Here is a 20,511-nt window from a genome sequence, read left to right as displayed (position 1 = left end):
CCTCGCTCCTAAATATTCCACAGTCGACTGTCAGCTGTATTATAAGTATGCGGAAGCGTTTGTGAACGACAGCAACTCAGCCTAAAGTGGTAGGCCACGTAAACCGACGTAGTGAGGTCATCGGATGCTGAGGCGCATAGGGCGAAGAGGCCGCCAACTTTCCGCTGAGCCAATCGCTACAGACCTCCAAACTTCATGTGGCCTTCAGATTAGCTCAAAAACAGTGCACAGAGAGCTCCATGGTTTCCATGGTTGAGCATCTGCATCCAAGCTATACATCACAAAGTGCAATCCAAAGTGTTGGATGCAGTGGTGTAAAGCACACCGTCACTAGACTATATAGCAGGGGAGATGCGTTCTCTGGAGTGACGTGTCTCCATCTGGCAATCACGTGAATGAGTCTGGGTTTGGTGGTTGGGGTTGGTTGAATGGTACGTGTCTGAGTGCAATGTGCCAAGTGTAAAGTTTAGTGGAGGGGGGATTATGCTGTGGGGTTGCTTCGCAAGAGCTGGTCTTGGCTCTTTGGTTCCAGTGAAAGGAACTCTGAATGCTTCAGCATACCAAGAGATTTGGGACAATTCCATGCTCCCAACTTTGTGGGAACAGTTTGGAGCTGGCCCCTTCCTCTTCCAACACGACTGCACCGGTGCACAAAGACATGGATGACAGAGTCTGGTACAGATGAACTTGACATTGTGCAGCCCAATCCTGACCTCAACCCAATAGAACACCTTTGGTATGAATTAGAGCGGAGACTGAGAGCCAGGCCTCCTCGTCCAACATCAGTGTGTGACCTCACACGTGCTTCTGGAAGAATGGTCAAAAATTCCCATAAACACATTCCTAAACCTTGTGGCTAGCCTTCCCAGAAAAGTTGAAGCTGTTATAGTGGTAAAGGGTGGACAGACGTCAGCCGATGGCAATATAGTGTATCTGATCACAACGTTCCCCCCAGCTGTTGAAAATTTATTTTGAGCTGATGCTACGCCCCTGGTTATTGCATACAGACACTGGAAATACATGGAATATATTGAATATTGCATTGATTGATTGACAAAAATAAAATGATTGGTCTCACTGTTTTACTTTTGAGGAATGTGCAATTATACATATTCATGTTGTTTCCTTCAAAAAGGAAAGGTAACTGGTGGCTGAGAGTGTGTCCATGGCGGTGTGATGAGGTAAATGCAGATGGAAACATTCACGAACGTGATGTATGGAGTATAAAATAAAAAAATATATAGATCATGCAGTGCACGGAGTGACAAAGTCTTTACTTATCTATTTAAATAAATATAAAATAAAATGTACAAATATAAATATTTATTTCAGCTACTTGCGCGTTCTCTACAAGGAATACACATGGTTATGCAGACTCGAAAACGCTTCAAATTTAAATACTGTACATTATAAACATCCATCCGTATAGGCTATCCTTAGAAGTTGCAATGCGCATGTGCAGTTGGCGTGAGGCGGAAGTGGCGTGCTGGCGCCAATTGTGTTCAGGCAGTCCATGCTGAAAATGTATTTTAGCTCTTCTAGTGACTTCTAATGACGAAGGAGTTGGTTACTCGAGTTTTCTACCGTTTTAAACAGCAAAGCTCCTTATAACACTTCGAGACGTATCATGACTTCATTAAGTTTGAACGGAGTGACAGTGCACTTTCCTTTCACTCCGTATGACTGTCAGAAGGACTACATGACTAAAGTGATTGAATGTCTTCAGAAGGTGAGTCTTTACATCAGAGAAACAAGCGAGGCTAAAAGTCATTTGCTCATTGTTCTGTGTCATTAAATGATATCCAGAGGCACATTATTCTGTCCTACTGTCTCCTTGGGTGCCTTGTTTTGGTGCCTTGTCATAGTACATACACGTAAATTAATCAGTTTACTTTCTCTTGTAGAATATTGCAATACGTTGGAACATTTCCCTTTAGTTACTCTTTGCATTTTGTTATATTCTTTCGTTTTTATGCAGGAAAACTGTGTGTTCCTTAAACACTGTGCTAGTCCACTTCTCTCCCCCCCAGGAGGCTAATGGCGTCCTTGAGAGTCCCACAGGCACTGGGAAAACCTTGTGTCTACTATGTGCCACCTTGGCTTGGAGGGAGCACTTCAAAGACACCATCTCTGCACGTAAAATAGCGGAAAGGTTGAAAGGGAAGGAGATGTTTGCTGATAGTCCTCTCGAATCTTGGGGGCCAGCTTCAAAAGATGGTTCAACACTAAGTATGTACATAACACAATATTTGCAAAAGTCATTGTCATTTTAGATGAAAGGTTAGTGTTTATTTTGAATGTCATTTATCGTGAGGATTCCAAAACCACTGCAGTGAGGGTTTATCCCCCCCCCCCCCATCCATGGATGGATGGATTACTTTCAATTGTATGTTTCACACTCACATCTCAAACACCAAATATGGAAACAAATAAAAAGAATATTCAGATACATCGCAGAAAAAAAGTGGAGATGCAGTTTAAGACTTTTTCCGATGGAAAATAGAGCACTCGAAATAGAACAAATCTCTCACACTACTCCCCCGCCCCCCAACAAAATAAAACACTCACTATAAAAAACATCACACCGAAAAAAAAAACTCAGCGTCAATTAAAATCTCTCACATAACAAAAATCCTCTCACAATACAACAAAAACTCACACAACAAAAAAATTCGTACACAAATCTGTCACAACTCCGTTAAAAAAAGTTCTCTTATTCACCAAAAACCATCCATCCAGCCATTTTCTACTGCTTATCCGAGGTCTGGTCGCGGGGGCAATAGCTTTAGCAGGGACGCCCAGACTTCCCTCTCCCCAGCCACTTCATCCAGCTCTTCTGGGGCGGCGTTCCCAGGCCAACCGCGAGACGTAGTCTCTCCAGCATGTCCTGGGTCGTCCCAGAGGTCTCCTCCCGGTGGATGCCCCAGCCACCTCATCTGACTCCAGCGGCTCTACTCTGAGCTCCTCCCGGATGACCGAGCTTCTCAACCTATCTCTTAGGGAGAGCCCGGACACCCTGCTGACGAAACTCATTTCGGCCGCTTGTATCTGGGATCTTGTTCTTTCTGTCACGACCCACAGCTCGTGACCATAGGTGAGGGTAAGAACGTACATCGACCGGTCAATTGGTCGCCTTAGCTCCTTGTTTACCACAGTGGACCGATACAAAGTCTGCATCACTGCAAATGCTGCACCAATCCGCCTGTTGATCTCTCGTTTCATTCTTCCCTCACTCGTGAACAAGACCCCAAGATAGTTGAACTCCTCCACTTGGGGCATGATCTCATCCCCAACCTGGAGAGGGCACGCCACCCTTTTCCGACAGAGGACCATGGGCTCAGATTTGGAGGTGCTGATTCTCATCCCAGCCGCTCAACACTCTGCTGCGAACCGCCCCAGTGAGAGTTGGAGATCACGGCTTGATGACGCCAACAGAACCACATCATTGCAAAAAGCAGAGATGCAATACTGAGTGCACCAAACCGTACCCCCTCTATGTCTCGGCTGCGCCTAGAAATTCTGTCCATAAAAGTTATGAACAGAATCGGTGACAAAGGGCAGCCTTGCCGGAGTCCAACCCTCACCGGAAACAAGTCCAACTTACTGCCGGCAATGCGGTCCAAACTCTGATCGTACAGGGACCGACCAGCCCATATCAGGGGGTTCAGTACCCCATACTCCCGACGCACCCCCCACAGGACTCCCAGAGGGACACGGTCAAACGCCTTCTCCAAGTCCGCAAAACACATGTAGACTAGTTGGGCGAAATCCCATGCACCCTCGAGGACCCTGCCGAGGCTGTAGAGCTGCTCCACTGTTCCACGGCCAGGAGGAAAACCACACTGCTCCTCCTGAATCTGAGATTCGACTTCCCGACGGACCCTCCTCTCCAGCAACCCTGAATAGACCTTACCAGGGAGGCTCAGGAGTGTGTAGTTGAAACACACCCTCCGGCCCCCTTTCTTAAAAGGGGGCCCACCACCCCAGTCTGCCAATCCAGAGGCACTGTCCCCGATGTCCACGCGATGTTGCAGAGGTGTGTCAACCAGGACAGCCCCACAGCATCCATAGCCTTTAGGAACTCCGGGCGAATCTCATCCACCACCGGGGCCTTGGCACCGAGGAGTTTTTTAACCACCTCGGTCGCCTCAACCCCAGAGATAGAAGAGCCCGCCTCAGAGACCCAAGACTCTGCTTCCTTATGGGAAGGCGTGTCGGTGGCATTGAGGAGGTCTTCGAAGTATTCTCCCCACCGACTCACAACGTCCCGAGTCGAGGTCAGCAGCGCCCCATCCCCACTATACACAGTGTTGATGGTGCCCTGCTTCCCCCTCCTGAGACGCCAGATGGTGGACCAGAATTTCCTCGAAGCCGTCTAAGTCTTTTTCCATGGCCTCACCAAACTCCTCCCGTGCCCGAGTTTTTTCTTCAGCGACCACCAAAGCTGCATTCAGCTTGGCCAGCCGAAACCCATCAGCTGCCTCAGGAGTCCCACAGGCCATAAAAGCCCGATAGGACTTCTTCAGTTTGACGGCATCCCTCACCGTTGGTGTCCACCAACGGGTTCGGGGCTTGCCGCCACGACAGGCACCGACCACCTTAGGGCCACAGCTCCAGTCGGCCTCCTCAGCAATGGAGGTGCGGAACATGGTCCACTCGGACTCGATGTCCCCCGCCTCTCCCGGAACGTGAGCAAAGTTCTGTCAGAGGTGGGAGTTGAAACTTCTTCTGACCGGGGATTCTGCCAGATTTTCCCAGCAGACCCTCACAATAGTTTTGTGCCTGCCAGGTTGGACTGGCATCTTCCCCCACCATCGGAGCCAACTCACCACCAGGTGGTGATCAGTTGACAGCTCCGCCCCTCTCGGTGTTCATGACAATAATAGGTGATTCTTCGTCTTCACCCGAGTGTCCAAGACATGGCCGCAAGTCCGATGACACGACCACAAAGTCGATCATCGAACTGCGACCTACTGTGTCACACGTGGATATGCTTGAACATGATGTTCGTTATGGCCAATCCGTGATGAGCACAGAAGTCCAATAACAGAACACCGGTTCTGATCGGGGGGGACTGTTCCTCCCAATCACGCCCTTCCAGGTCTCACTGTCATTGTGAGCATTGAAGTCCCCCAGCAGAACGATGGAGTCCCTAGCGAGAGTGCTCTCCAGCACCCCCTCTAAGGACTCCAAAAAGGGTGGGTACTCTGAACTGCTGTTTGGTGCACAGGCACAAAAAACAGTCAGTACCAGTCCCTCCACCCGAAGGCAGAGGAAGGCTACCCTCTCGTCCACCGGGGTGAACCCCAATGTACAGGCGCCAAGCCGGGGGGCAATGAGTATACCCACACCTGCTCAGTGCCTCTCACCGTGGGCACTTCCAGAGTGGAAGAGAGTCCAACCCCTCTCAAGAGGACTGGTACCAGAGCCCAAGCCGTGTGTGGAGGCGAGCCCGTCTATATCTAGTCGGAACTTCTCGACCTCACACGCCAGCTGTGAGGTCGTGAGGTGACAGAGGTGACATTCCACGTCCCTATAGCCAGCTTCTGTACCCGGGGATCGGACGCCAAGGTCCCTGCCTTCCGCCACCGCACAACTCACACTGCACCTGACCCCGATGGCCCCTCCCACAGGTGGTGAGCCCATGGGAAAGGGGACCCACATTACCCTTTCGGGCTGTGCTCGCCTTCGAGCCCCACCTCCAGGCCTGGCTCCAGAGGGGGGCCCCGGTGACCCACGTTAAAAGTGTTAAAACGTCTTCCTGAATTTTTCATCTTCATAGAGGTTTTTGGAGCTGTGTTTTGTCTGGTACCTCACCTAGGACCTGTTTGCCATGGGTGACCCTGCCAGGGGCATAAAGCTTACAGAGAGATTTTTTTTATTACTTTCAATTGTATGTTTCACACTCACATCTCAAACACCAAATATAAAAACAAATAAGAACAAGAATATTCAGATACATCGCAGAAAAAAATAGAGATGCAGTTTAAGACTTTTTCCAATGGAAAATAGAGCACTAGAAATGGAACAAATCTCTCACACTTAACCCCCCCCTCGCCAAAAAAACAAAAAAAACAACTCACACACGTGACTAAGAAATTCTCACAATCAACAAAAACCTCTCACACTCACAAAAAAAAAGTTACACTGAAAAAAAATCTGTCAATAAAAAATTCACCCACAACAAAAATCCTCTCACAATACAACAAAAATTTACACAACAAAAGGTTTCTCACACCAAAACTCTGTCACACAATTCACAGTTTAAAAAAGTTCTATTATTCACCAAAAACCCTCATACTAAAACAAGAAACCCTTATACACAGAAAAAAAAGGTGTGTGAGAGAGAGAGAGAGAGGTAAATGTTATTTTTGGCCTGCACAGCACCTAGTCTCTGGAGAAAAACAACAACTGACTACAGTGAGCATAGTAGTTATGCTCTCAGTAGCCCTAAGAAATGTATATTATTTATTGTTTTTGTTGTTATTGTTTTCCAGCTTCCTACAGTGATGTTCCCAAGATCATATATGCATCACGGACACACTCGCAGCTCACCCAAGTTGTTAATGAGTTAAAGAACACGTCATACAAGTAAGATATCTTATTTCCATAGCAGTTGATTTTGAGGATTCAAATAATCAGTCCGATCAAAGACGTCATTGATCGGCTCCGCAAAAGACATTGACTCCGCGTCGCCATCGTGCACAGTATATTTGAAGCCAAAAGAGAGTTTATTTTTAACCTTGTCGCGTAACTTTTGACCTAATACTGTAAATATCTGACGGCCAATAAAGTTATTTATAAAAAAAAAAAAAAAAAAAAAAACGTCGGCGGTGTGGGACAGACAACACGTCTGAGACAGACAATACGTCTGCAAGCAACAAAAAAATGTTATGTAGCCTAGCAAGCTAGTGCTAACGGTTGTACGTAAACATACCGCCATTCTGTCGAATCATGCTGTAAAGTTTCGGTGTGGGTGAAGTAATTACAGTAAGTTAGCACCCAGTATTTCTGTCACGTTCTAATGTTGGTTTGACCTGACTGATGAGAATACACGATCTGACTAGAGTAGTGATTTACAACCTTTATGGACCCAAGGAACATATTTTACAATTGAAAAATCTCACGGCACACCAACAAACAAAAATGTCACAAAAAGTGCATACATTAATTACTGTATGTACTTCCTGCCACCTTTATAGAAGACCATTCTTTTGTTCTGTCTGTCACTATGCCTCACTGGCATAAATAGATGAACAAAGATCCATTATTTATTGTAAATATAATTTTTTTGAGCCATTAAGTATATACAGTAAATGAACGGGTCATTTAAATAGACACATTGCTCCATCTTGTAATCGGTTATCGTTTTTTTTTTTTTAAACTCTCTGATCGGCCCCAAAAATCCTGATTGTGTAAAGCCCAGTTTCCTCCCGCATCCCAAAAACATGCATTGTAGGTTAATTTGAAGACTCTAAATTGCCCATAGATGTGAATGTGAGTGCGAACGGTTGTTTTTTTATCCTGTATGTACCCTGCGATCGACTGGAGACTTGGTCAGGGTGTACCCCGCCTCTCGCCCCGGGACAGCTGGGATAGGCTCCAGCACGCCCGTGACCCTAGTGAGGCTAAGCGGTACAGAAGATAAATGAATGAATAAATGAAATAATTAACCCAGAATTCATTCAATTCAAGCAGTAAACACAACAGAACAAAAGCTCGATTTATTCATTTTCTGACATTTTGTCACAAAGTCACAAAATTATCCAAAGGTACAAAGATATTGCCAAATGGAACATTTATAGCTCAATTGTATATTACACAATGTAACATTTTTTTAGTATGTGTCCAGTCTCTGTGAAAGAGACACGGTGTGTGTGTGTTTGTGTGTGAGTGTGTGAGTGAGACACACTGCCTTGATTCTATAGGCCCGTTGCAACATGCTCATTCAGAGCAAGGAGACACAACACAGACAACCCACCCTTAGCAGGGCTCTACACTAACTTTTGCACTGGTAGAACTAGTTTGACCAATATTTTCAGTTGGTCGCAGCAACACCATGCATATAATATAATACATTATACAGGGATCTCTCTTGATGTGCGTTCCGCATCGGAAACGCAAAAAAATTAGCAGGGATGCAGAAAAGTAAACTTTATCTGCATCTGAGGACTCAATGCTATGGATTAGTACTCTGGCGAGGTGCCCGAAATCCGGCGTATTAATTTCTTTTTGGACAAGGTTCTAGAGTGGGGCTAATTTATTCGCATTTGTGCCCTAATTTCTGAATGGTGCGGCTAAAAAAGAGAGAGGGTCCACCAGCCATTTGAGGAAAAAAATTGTGAGAATTTCTAAAATAAGGTACTATAAAATACACTACACCCCTTTCTCGAATTCTTATATTTTTGCATAGTTTCCCCACTTTAAGATCATCAAATAAATGTAAAATTCAGACAAATATAACCCAAGTGAACTTAAAATGTTGTTTTTAAATGATTAAATTTATTATACAGTTACCTGGCCCTGTGTGAAAAGGTAATTACACCCCTTGTTAAATTATTAATTAATTGTAGCTCCTTCAGGAACTGGACAACTTGCTGTGATTGATGGAAAGATGAATTCAGCTCTTTAACAGAAAATCCTGATGGAGAATGTTTAGCCATCAATTTGTGACCTCAAGCTGAAGCACACTTGGGTTCTGCAGCAGGATAACGATCCAAAGCACACCAACAAATCAAATTCTGAATGGCTTAAAAAAAATGTTTTAGAGTGTCCTAGCCAAAGTCCAGACTTAAATCCGATTGAAATGCAGTGGTATAACCTTTAAAAGGCTGCTAATGCGCAAACCCTAAATTTTTGCTGAATTCAAAGGATTCTGCAATGAGCAATGGGCCAAAATGTCTCCACAGAGATCTGAAAGACTCATTGCCAATTATAGAAAACGCTCTACTGTATTTCAGTTGTTGTTGCCGAGGATGGGCTTACCAGTTAAGTTTAGGGGGCCATTACTTTTCCACACAAAGCCAGGTAACTTTGAATAGTTTTTTTTTCTTAATAAATGAAATCACCATTTAAAAACAGCATTTTAAGTTTACTTGGGTTATATTTGTCTATTTACATTCACAAACAAAGTGGGGAAACTGCAAAAATATAAGAATTTGAAGGGGCCAATACTTTTTCACAGCACTGTATGCTTGAAAATGTATGAAAGTTTCATGTTTTTTTTCCAAACTTACCTCGCCGGTGTGCTTGGTCATAGTGACATTGTTAACATACAGTACTCATCGTAGGCAAGTCGCTTTCATGAGCTGCGAGGAATTAGTGTGCTTCCTAGTTCGAAAATCTGTTGCCAAAGGTGAACGGCTTGACCAAAAAAATTTTGCTGTAGCAAAAATGGCATGTTCCAGATTCCAGAGACGTGTTTTGTGTATTCCTCAGAGTTAACACTTCTGCCATGCCGCTCTCTGTCTTTCTGTGCTGTGCTCTAAGGCACAGTAGATTCATTCATGACATGGCCACCACGTCACTTCCCCACATTCAACATGGCCGCCACGTAGGCACATCATTTGGAATTGGATCTAGTCATATTTTATATCTGTGACCCTGAAAAAACTCAGTCCCATTCTCTGCTTGCATTGCACCTCAGCGCCAGTAAACAACGGCAGCCAATTCTGGAACTAACAGACTTTGTCAATGGCAGTTAAAGTGACAGATGGAAAATATTTTGGGACACATTGTTCAGTCCCAATGATCCGTTTTATCTGATATCCGTTATATCGGGGTCTGTTTTATTGAGGTCCCCCACACACACATGCACGCATGTATATACACACGAGCACACACAATTTGGATGTGCACTCTTTTTTTCTTACTGCATTGCCGAGGTATCTGATTGGGACTCTGTATCGGCACGGCAGATCAAAGACTCTGACGTGGGTGCAAAGAAATGTGATTGGGACATCCCGAGAAACCTGGTGTTTCTATCTCTTCTAGCCACTCTTCCTCTAGTTACTTCCTTAGGAATTTGCAGGTTTATGTAAAATTAATTACTGCTTAACATTTCTGAGGGGGATTGCCTGATGCTGAGCCATTAATGTCTGGTCTAAGTCATTTTTGTTTTATACTGTATAGCGAAAAACAGAGATGGTTAAAATAATTGAGCAACTATAACTTTGTACCAGAGCTGGCCTCTACGGCACTATCTTGGATCTGCTTCAAAAAGAATGATGTAACCTGTCTATAATGTTAAACACAAGTTGACAATTTATGCCTGTATATGAGTTAACCTAAAGTCCTTTAATCTGTGATTCAGACCTAAGGTATCTGTGTTGGGGTCAAGAGAGCAGTTGTGTATAAATCCAGAAGTAATGCGTCAGGAAAGCCACCATGCTAAGGTAAGAGTTGTGTGTGTGTGTGTGTGTGTGTGTGTGTGTGTGTGTGTGTGTGTGTGCGCCTGTGCGCGGGTGCATTGTTAATATGAAGCCAAATAAATTATAATTTACCATTTTAGAAAAGTCCTCATTTTTTTTATTTGGAGCAATATCCCAATAAGATGTTCAAGGTTGCTGCGAGCAGATGTTAGCTACAAAGTAAGAACAAATATTTTAACTGGTATGAAAGGAATGTGCAAATCTGTTTATATTTATATTGTTTTTGAGCATCGTCATTACGATGTACGTGTGAGCAATGTTTTGGTGTACTGTACTATACAGCAAATCAACTGTAATATTAAAAGTGACCAGCAGAGGAAATTGTTTTGACATGGTCAAAGATGAAAAATTTGTACACCTGCTGCTGCATTTCCTATTTGCTCTTCAGAATGAAACAGGGGAGCCACACAGGAGTGTGCCAGGGGCATTCAGGGACACTGCATAAATGGGAGTGAATGTGTTTTTTTGTAATACAGTGCATAATTATAAAAATTGATTACTAAGAAAATTATTTTTTCCAGAATGCTTTAGTTAAAACACTGTGCGATCACACTGTGATAATGTATTTGTTTTGTAATAAGACTAGATAATTTTAATATAGTCAGACAAACTTGTCAATGTCCTTTCGCCATCGTTCCTGTCATACTGTGTTGCGTGTTTTGTTTGCACATTAAGGACAAAAGTCCTGTTTTTGTTTTAATTCAGTCATTTTAAAAATCACCATCCATCCATTTTCTCCCACTTATCCGAGGTCGGGTCGCGGGGGCAGTAGCTTTAGCAGGGACGCCCAGACTTCCCTCTCTCCAGCCACTTCCTCCAGCTCTTCCCGGGGGATCCCGAAGCGTTCCGAGACGCTGGGAGACATAGTCTCTCCAGTGTGTCCTGGGTCGTCCCCGGGGTCTCCTCCCAGTGGGACGTGCCTGGAGCGGACATCGTCTATTGTTACTCTTACGTTTAAGCAACATTTTTGCTAATCAGATAAGCACAAGTCGTATGTGCTGTGGGTCGTGGCCCTGGTTGCGGTCCCAGCGGAATCGCGAAGCACACGTAACATTGGCGACAAGAGCTGATCCACTAGTAATTGTTCTGTTGATTAGGAAACACGCCTACAATTAACTAATGTTTTTGTTAAATGTATTAAGCGACGTAGCGATGTTAGCAATTATGTCACAACGCAGAATGAACTTCAAATTCAGAAATGGCCAATAAAAACAGAAAAATATTGTACTTAAAATTTTCCTGGAGGGCAACTGGTTAGCACATCTGGCTCAAAGTTCTTAGGACCCGGGTTTAAATCCCGGCCTCGCTTGTGTTCTTCCCGTGCCTGCGTGAATTTTCTCTGGGCACTCCCACATCCCAAAAACATGCTTGGTAGCTTGATTGAATACTCTAAATTTCCCGTAGATGGGAATGTGAGTGCGAATGGTTGTTTGTTTATATGTGCCCTGCGATTGGCTGGCGACCAATTGAGGGTGTACCCCACCTCTCGCCCAAAGATAGCTTGGTTAGGTGCCGTCATGTCCACGACCCTTATAAGCATAAGCAGTACAGAACATATATGGATAGACGGATTTTCCTGGAGGATGCATTTGAGATTAGCCTTTGAAATTGGTAATGGTGAAAAATGAAACGAAACAGACAATGATTTTAGTAAAAAAAAAATCCAGAATGAGAGTGCTTAAAGAGGAGAATGTTTTTCATGTGGCACAGCTTGCAGCAGGTGCAGGTAGAGATGGGCCTGGTTCAATTTGGAAGCCAAAACAAAAAAGAAAAGAAATGAGGCAAATTTTATTTTACTCTTAAATTTGTAAATCAACATATACTTGAGCAGTGTAAATAAATGTTTTTATGCGTGAACATTTTTTTTTTTTGATTTTGCCTTAAGTGTCTTCCAGATTGCTTAATTTAGGTGAACATTTTGAAAAATTCTCTGCGGGGACCCGAGGATACCCCCAGCCCTCCCCCTAGAATGTTTTTTTTGTTTGTTTGTCTGTTTGTTTGTTTTGTCACCTTTTTCATGCCTTTGGTGTTTCCATGTCTGTAATGAACAGAATCGGTGACAAAGGGCAGCCTCCAACCCTCATCGGAAACGAGTCCAACTTACTGCCAACAATGCGGACCAAACTCACTGGTCGTACAGGGCCCTAACAGCCCGTATCAGGGGGTTCAGTACCCCATACTCCCGAAGCACACCCAACAGGACTCCCCGAGGGACACGCCTTCTCTAAGTCTACAAAACACATGTAGACTGGTTGGGCAAACTCCCATGCACCCTCGAGGACCCTGCCAATGGGTGAAAAGCTGGTCCATGGCCAGGGCGAAAACAACACTGCTCCTCCTGACTCTGAGATTCGACTTTGCGATGGACCCTCCTCTCCAGCACTCCTGAATAGATCTTACCAGGGAGGCTGAGGCGTGTGATCCCCCTGTATAGTTGGAACACACCCTCCGGTCCACCCTTCTTAAAAAGGGGGACCACCACCCCAGTCTGCCAATCCAGAGGCACTGTTCCCGATGTCCATGCAATGTTGTAGATGTGTGTCAACATGGCCCCACAACATCCAGAGCCTTGGGGAACTCCGGGCGAATCTCATCCACCCCCGGGACCTTGGCACCGAGGAGCTTTTTAACTACCTCGGTGACCACAACCCCAGAGATAGGAGAGCCCGCCTCAGAGACCCCAGAATCTGCTTCCTCATGGGGAGGCGTGTCGGTGGAATTTAGGAGCTCTACGAAGTATTCTCCCCACCGACTCACAACGTCCAGAGTCGAGGTCCGCAGCGCCCCATCCCCACTATATGCAGTGTTATGCAGTGTTGATAGTGCACTGCTACCCCCTCCTGAGACGCCGGATGGTGGACCAGAATTTCCTCGAAGCCGTCCGGAAGTCTTTCTCCATGGCCTCACCGAACTCCTCCCACCCCCGAGTTTTTGCTTCAGCGACAACCAAAGCTGCATTCCGCTTGGCCAGCCGGTACCCATCAGCAGCCTCATGAGTCCCACAGCCCACAAAGGCCCGATAGGACTCCTTCAGCTTGATCCCTCAACGTTGGTGTCCACCAATGGGTTTGGGGATTACCGCCAAGACAGGCACCGACCACTTTACGGCCATAGCTCCCGTCGGCCGCCTCAGCAATGGAGGCGCGTGTGTTGGAAAATGTATGTTTTATATATACCAAATATTAGTTCTATTAGTTTTATACAAGCGTCACAGGCTTTATTGTTATATTGTGACTACTAGCTCTCTCCCGGCCATAATGTGTGTACTAATTGTTCCTGGCTATGTTGTGACTTTAAAGAGAGGAAAAGGTACAAGGAGTTGTCACCCCTTACTTCAATCCCAGACAAAAATCCGCTTTTTGATGTCGACGTGAGAGAGACAGAAAACAAAACAATTATCTTTGTCCAGCTGCACTCAACTCATCTTTACCGAATAAGAGCTAGTAGTCACAGCTAGGACCAATTAGTAAGCACAGTATGGCCGGGAAAGAGCTAGTAGTCACAATATAACAATAAAGCCTGTGAAGATTGTATAAAACTAATACAAGTAAGATTTGGTATATATAAAACATAAATGTTCCAACACCCGCATAGCATGGTCCACTCGGACTCAATGTACCCAGTCTTCCCCAGAACATGACCAGTTCAGGGTACACACCGCCTCTCGCCCGAAGATAGCTGGGATAGGCTCCAGCTTGCCCGCGACCCAAGTGAGGATAAGCGAAACGGAAGATGAATGAAATGAGCTAGTTTATTTTTGGACCGGTGAACTGAACTTTGAACTACTTCATGTAGAAAATGAACTTTCCCCAACACTGACCCCGTATAATTTCACATCACAATATATTGCGGGTTTAAAAAAAAAAAAAAAAAAAGTGCAATGTCATTTTGTTCGTATCGTGCAGCCCTAATTTCTATGCAACTGCCTGTTTTTCTTTTTAAGGTCCATATGTGTCGAACAAAGGTCTCCTCAAGGTCTTGTGTCTTCTACAACAATGTTGAAGGTAATAGTTTTATATCTGCAATAGACATCACTAATTTACAATCAACACAACACAAGATTGTATTCAAGATTGTACTCTGTATTGTTTTTGTGGAAGGAGGACTTCAATAGGAAGTAAAAAATCTAATTAATTGTCAGTTGATATTTTGGTGTATGATAAATCATGATAATACAGTATAATTAGGTTGAAGGTGGTTTGATATATATTTGTTCATTCCAGCTGTCTTAATTAACTTCTTATGGCATTTTCTTTTTCTTTTTTTCCTCAGAGAACAGCACTGACAGAGAATTGGTGGATGGTATTGTGGATGTGGAAGACCTGGTCAAATTTGGCAAGAAAAAAAAGTGATTCATATTTTGTGTTTATCTTAACTAGGGCTGCGCGATTATTCGATTATATTAGGGCTGCCATGGTAATTACTATATCAACTTATCTTTCGATAAATAAAATGGACACAATAGTTTTTCCGGAGTCAATTACCGTAATTTCATGACCATAAGGCGCACTTAAATGTCTTAAATTTTCTCCAAAATGGACGGGGTGCCTTATAATGTGGCGCGCCTTATGTGTGCACCGAGTTCCCAAATCTGTAAATGTTGTTGCTTGACTGACTGGGAGCATTTCCTGCTGACACCCTGCTTATGTAGAGGAAGGCGGACGTGACTGAGGACAGCATGCGGATGTTAAAGGGGGAAGGGTGCGCGTGAAAGAGGACGCTAAAGGCACGCCACGCCCCCAGTAGGTATATAGTGCCGGTATGTGCATTGTGCAAAACGACATCGGTTTGGCTAATGACCCCTGAAAATGGCACCTATGAAGAGACACGCTTAAAGAAGCACAGTTTAAACTGCAAGCTATCAGTTACGCGGAGGAACATGGGAATTGAGCAGCCGCGAGAGAATTCAAGAGCAACGAATCCATGGTTCGCAAGTGGAGGAAGCAGGAAAACGAGCTTCGCCAAGTCAAGAAGACGAAGCTGAGTTTCCGCGGAAACAAGGCGAGGTGGCCCGAGTTGGTAGACCAACTCGAGCAATGGATTAATGAGCAAAGAACAGCCGGGAGAAGCGTCTCTACAGTCACCATTCGACTGAGTGCAGTAACTGAGCTTGCCATCATTCCGGGAGGCTCGACGAAGGAACTCCAACCGGTGGACATCGGTGTAAACAGGGCGTTCAAAGTGAAGTTGCGAGCGGCGTGCGAGCGATGGATGACAGATGACGAACACAGCTTTACTAAGACTGGGAGGCAGCGTCGGGCGAGTTACGCCACAATTTGTGAATGGATTGTGGATGCTTGGGCTCACGTGTCTATTCAAGCTTTCGCAAAAGCCGGGATAATTTCTGAACACCCACCCAGCAACGAGAGTGACTCCGACAATGACGAGAGGGAACCTAGCGTGTTTGATGGAGAACTTGCCCAGCTGTTCGTTTTGGATATAGAACCTGAGGACTTTGATGGATTTGTGGATGAGGATTGATCAAAAAATAACGTGAGTAAATTGTTAAATACTTCAATAAAGTACAACCGAACTCAGTTTTGCTCCCGCTGCCGTTTTAAAAACATTGTTTTAGCATGCATGCATGCTACCGTATGTTTTAAGCTAGCGTATGTTTTACCATGCCTGCGCCCAATAATATGGTGTGCCTTATGTATGTGCTAAATACAGAAATGGACCCCGTAACTGAGACTGTGCCTTTTAATACGGTGCGCCTTATGGTCGTGAAAATATGGTAATTGTCATTGTTATGGTGAGCCAACGTGCGGATCACACAATGAAGAGAAAGAGTTGGACGGCTGTGTCATTAGCTGCTGGTGGGCTCATGGAACGCCAGTGGACCGGTGCACTCTTGTCTGTGTTCGCTCTGTCCAATACTCCACAGCCTTGCTCCATGTGCAGCATGTAGATTCACACACCAGAGACACTTAAGGGAAAGTTAACTGTTTATTAGCTAACGAGCTAGTAAGTTGAACTAAACAACTCACTCCACCGCGGCGATGTTGATTAAAACATCAGCGCTTCGAGTTGTTGTTTATTAGTCCCCAATTAACGCAAACATGTGAACGTTAACTCAGTGGCACACGCTATTCAGCCAACGTATTCCAACTTAGATTTGATTGACAGGTGAAGGTTTCGTCTTCAGTGGACCAACCACACAGGAGCCGTGTTTCATGGACTTTTTTTGTCATTCTGATTGAAATAATTCCGATTGAAGAGTTCTGGTCAACTGTTTACATCTGACATGATCTATTCCAATTGCGTGTATACGTGTACTATATTTAATCGAACAGCCATGTGACATACACACTTCTTGTGACTGTCATTTATCAAGATTGAGGTCCGTCGTCTATTCAGCACAGTAGTTGGGATTGTTTTTGTTTATTAAAAAAAAAAAAAAAAACGCTTGATTAAAAACAACTTAAAGTAGTAAAAAACAAGATCTCCGTGGAATAGGAGCTCCGTCCGTAGTCGTCATATTTATGCCGTGCGTAAATGACTTCACCGCGCATTTACGTCGAGACAGAGCTGCACAGACAACTTTGCACAGACAACTTTTCCCCGCTCTTCAGAATGACGGTTCAGTGCTAAAATTTACTTTTTATCGGTTTTATTTCAGACAGGGGCATCCATACCACAGAGTAAAGAAAAATAAGTTAATAGAGAAACGAGAAGAAATTATAATAACAATAACACTGATTCAAAAACCAAAAAAATTTAATAAATAACAATTGGGTGGGCCTTATTTTTCATGATTTCAGAGGCATTAAAAAAACAACAGTATTATCGTTTATTGTGATATTTTTTGGGAAAATATATCATCTTTAAAAATATTTTTATTGTGACCAGCCTAGATTATATTGATTAACTAAAATTTATTCATCAGGGCAATATATATTTTTAATATAAATATATTTTTTGCTTGTTCCATAGTTCAAAGCCTGTTCCCTCTGACATGCACTGCTTATACGAATGAAATGGCTGCAAGTGTTACCAACTGAGCGATTAGGTCGCAATTTAGCAGTTGAGCAGAACCATTTTCCCTATGACTAGAATGTAGCCAGAGTGAAAGCAATCACAGAGTCAATCGTGCTGCCAAAGACATGGTGCCTATTTATACATTGCAAAATCAGTGATTTATCCACATGTTGGAAACCTTTGTCTCGAGGTATGTGCTTCCAAGCATGGTAATTTTATTGCAAAATATTTTCACACATTAACATCGATGGGTACTTAGGATTAAACTGGACTGTGGGAGGAAGGGTTTCCCAGAGAGAACCCAAACAAGCGCATGAGACCACAGAAATTAAACAAAATTGTTTTAAAAAATAATAATAATAATCCTCGTGTATGATGAACCATTTTTTCCCTAAATAAATAATCAAAAGTCGATAATGTATTATACATAAGTGTAAGAAAAATGGGGAAAGGAATGTTCACGTATGAACCTAGGGGTTGTGAAAAAAGTGTGCTTTCACTCCATTATCATATTTATGTCTAATGTTACAAATTTATATGGAACAAGGTAAATTTTAGCTGCTCACCCAAGAATCATGACGTCCTTGCGGGCGCTGCCATATCATACCATATTTGGGGTATAGTGAAAAGTGTATGCTCTGCAACTGGAAGGGGCGCCAGTGTATATCCCAGCCTAAGCATACGTCGTCATTGTGTCCCTGGGTAAAACACTTAACCCACATTACCCATGAATGACTGTGGTTGGATATTATATATATAATATATATATATATATATATATATATATATATATATATATATATTATATTATTATAGCCATAGGTGCAGAATGGCAGCCAGGCTTCCATCAGACTGCTCCAGGGCAGCTGTGGCTACACAAGTAGCTTATCACCACTAGGGTGTGACTGTGGAGTGACTGAATAATGTCTGCAATTGTAAAGCGTCTGAGTGCTTTGAAAAGCGCTATGTAAGTCGTATGCATTCTTCTTTTTATTGTTAACTGTTGCTATGGTGTCAGTCTGGTGACACCATCGGATTTAATGTCTTTACTAGACTGCAGATTAATTTGTTATACTGTACCGCCACTTCACAGAGCACAACTCCGAAGTTAAAAGATGTTGAGTAAAAGAACACATTGTTCGAAAGAAAACTCAAAAGTCAAGTGGAAATGCGGGACACCAAAAACTAATGTGTGGAACACATTAATCGGCCCTTACTTCCGTCAACCCACCACCACAGTGCTTTAATTCCAATTTGTTATGTAATGTCTAATGTTACAATTGTATACATATGGTAAATTTTCACTGCTCACCGAGAATCATGACATCCTTGCGGGATCTGCCATGACCATTTCTGTAAACGGTGCGGGATGTTGCAGCGTGTGCTCGGCGTGCATTTCCAAACGCATCCCTCCTCATATCTGTGGTCACATCCGATTGAGGGACAAAGGATTTAGCGTCTTTACAGGACGGCAGATTGATTTCTTGTACTGCCACTTCTCGGAGGAGATTTAAGAGTTAAAGAATGAGGAAAAGTTACACGGCTGCTTTTAAAGAAAGTAACGATTGCTGTCAGAAGGGATCCGTGAAGCACCTTAATAGTTTGACATAAATCTATTGTGAAATTATAAAGGAAGTCCAAAGAAAACCTCTTACCCGTTAAGACTAGTTTCACCAGTCCTATGAAAATGTTAGAATTACCGTATCATTGAGCATTGATTTCAGTCGATCACAGTCTTTGATCTTTGCTAATATGAGTACTCGAGTAGAAATGCATAGTGAGGAAGCGATGCAAACGTCAGCACATGCACACAGAGCAGAACATTTCTTTGAAAATACAGCTAATACTTCATGTTTTGACCATGAATACCAGCAAATCGATGGTGCTTATTATACATAGGAAGAAGGGCATTCCTGAATTTGGGGCTTGATTTTTGAGGGTGAGTATTATACTTGAGAGCGGATTATACAAAAGAAATTACGGTACATTTGTTGTTTAGGTGTTTTCCAAGAGAACAGAAGACTAAGGAGCACCGCAAAAACATGCAAAATATTATAGATTGAAGCATTTTGGTGGATTTGTTTTGTTTCTCCCATAATGTTTGCATGGTTTTAGGCATTCCAGCAAACCACCTGGCAGAAACATGTAATACACTTACAACATAATTTCAATGCAACAAAACAATCTCAGTAATAAATTGCCTTAAGCTTTTTGATTGAATTTTTTGGCTCGTAAAAATATAATTTTGTGGTTTTCTTTTTTTAATTTTGTAATTTATTTATTTTATTAAATTTTTTTTTTTTTTCTGCAGGGCTTGCCCTTATTATCTCTCACGTTCTTTAAAACAGCAGGCTGATATGATTTTTATGCCTTACAACTACCTGCTGGATCCAAAGGTAAGTAAGCAGTGACGTTAGTAGATCTTATGATGCATTCTCACCAGATGCTAATTGGACCATTCATATAGTGTGTGTGTGTGTGTATTATATGTGTGTGTAGAAAAAAATACATATATACATAAAAATACATATATATATATATATATATATATATACACACACACACACACACACATACATATATATGTGTGTGTGTGTGTGTGAATAGTGTTCTTTCCTTTGGTAACCAAATGCTATGTTTTCTTCTGCTTCTTGTCTTTCCACAGAGCCGCAAAGCTCACAGCATCGAGTTGACTGGATCTGTTGTAATCTTTGATGAGGCCCATAATGTAGTATGACTGCATTATTACTCTCAATTAACTGTTATCTGTGGGTTTAGTTTTATTGTTTTAACAATAAAGGCACTGTGAGGGTTACTATGACACACTAATCAGTGTTGCGTCCTCTGATGCCTTTCTAGCATTTGTGTGCTTTCACCTTTCATGTTTGAGCAATGTACACTATCTGTAGATAGCTTTCGTTTACACGTTATATTAGTGAGTCCCAAATTATGTTTACTTGTATCCAGGAAAGGACGTGTGAAGAGTCAACATCATTTGATATGACTCCATATGATTTAGCCTCAGCCATTAATGCGCTTACCAGAGTGCTGAGTGACCATGCTCAAGAAGCCAGTTTAGTGGAAGCTTCTTCTCAAGGTTTGT

General features: G+C 43.2%; 1 protein-coding gene across 7 annotated transcripts in view; it reads left to right on the top strand.

Annotated features, from left to right (window-relative positions):
• The first annotated feature begins 1,477 nt into the window (after nt 1-1,477).
• The window catches only part of rtel1 (regulator of telomere elongation helicase 1), a 60,120-nt gene continuing 41,086 nt past the window's right edge, over nt 1,478-20,511 (top strand). For all 7 annotated transcript variants that reach the window (XR_009769276.1, XR_009769277.1, XM_061686871.1 and 4 more), the window contains exons 1-9: nt 1,478-1,729; nt 2,031-2,229; nt 6,498-6,591; nt 10,313-10,394; nt 14,374-14,434; nt 14,703-14,778; nt 19,720-19,804; nt 20,074-20,139; nt 20,376-20,505. Coding sequence is in view for 5 of the 7 variants with exons in the window: in XM_061686871.1 (XP_061542855.1) it covers nt 1,628-1,729; nt 2,031-2,229; nt 6,498-6,591; nt 10,313-10,394; nt 14,374-14,434; nt 14,703-14,778; nt 19,720-19,804; nt 20,074-20,139; nt 20,376-20,505 (895 nt within the window). In the remaining 2 variants the exon portion in view is untranslated. The remainder of the gene's footprint in view (nt 1,730-2,030; nt 2,230-6,497; nt 6,592-10,312; nt 10,395-14,373; nt 14,435-14,702; nt 14,779-19,719; nt 19,805-20,073; nt 20,140-20,375; nt 20,506-20,511) is intronic.

This window comes from Phycodurus eques, chromosome 1 (genome assembly GCF_024500275.1).
Source record: "Phycodurus eques isolate BA_2022a chromosome 1, UOR_Pequ_1.1, whole genome shotgun sequence".
NCBI classification, from domain to species: domain Eukaryota; kingdom Metazoa; phylum Chordata; class Actinopteri; order Syngnathiformes; family Syngnathidae; genus Phycodurus; species Phycodurus eques.
Note: the sequence above shows the minus strand (reverse complement) of the source record. Positions and strands in the feature narration are given on the sequence as shown.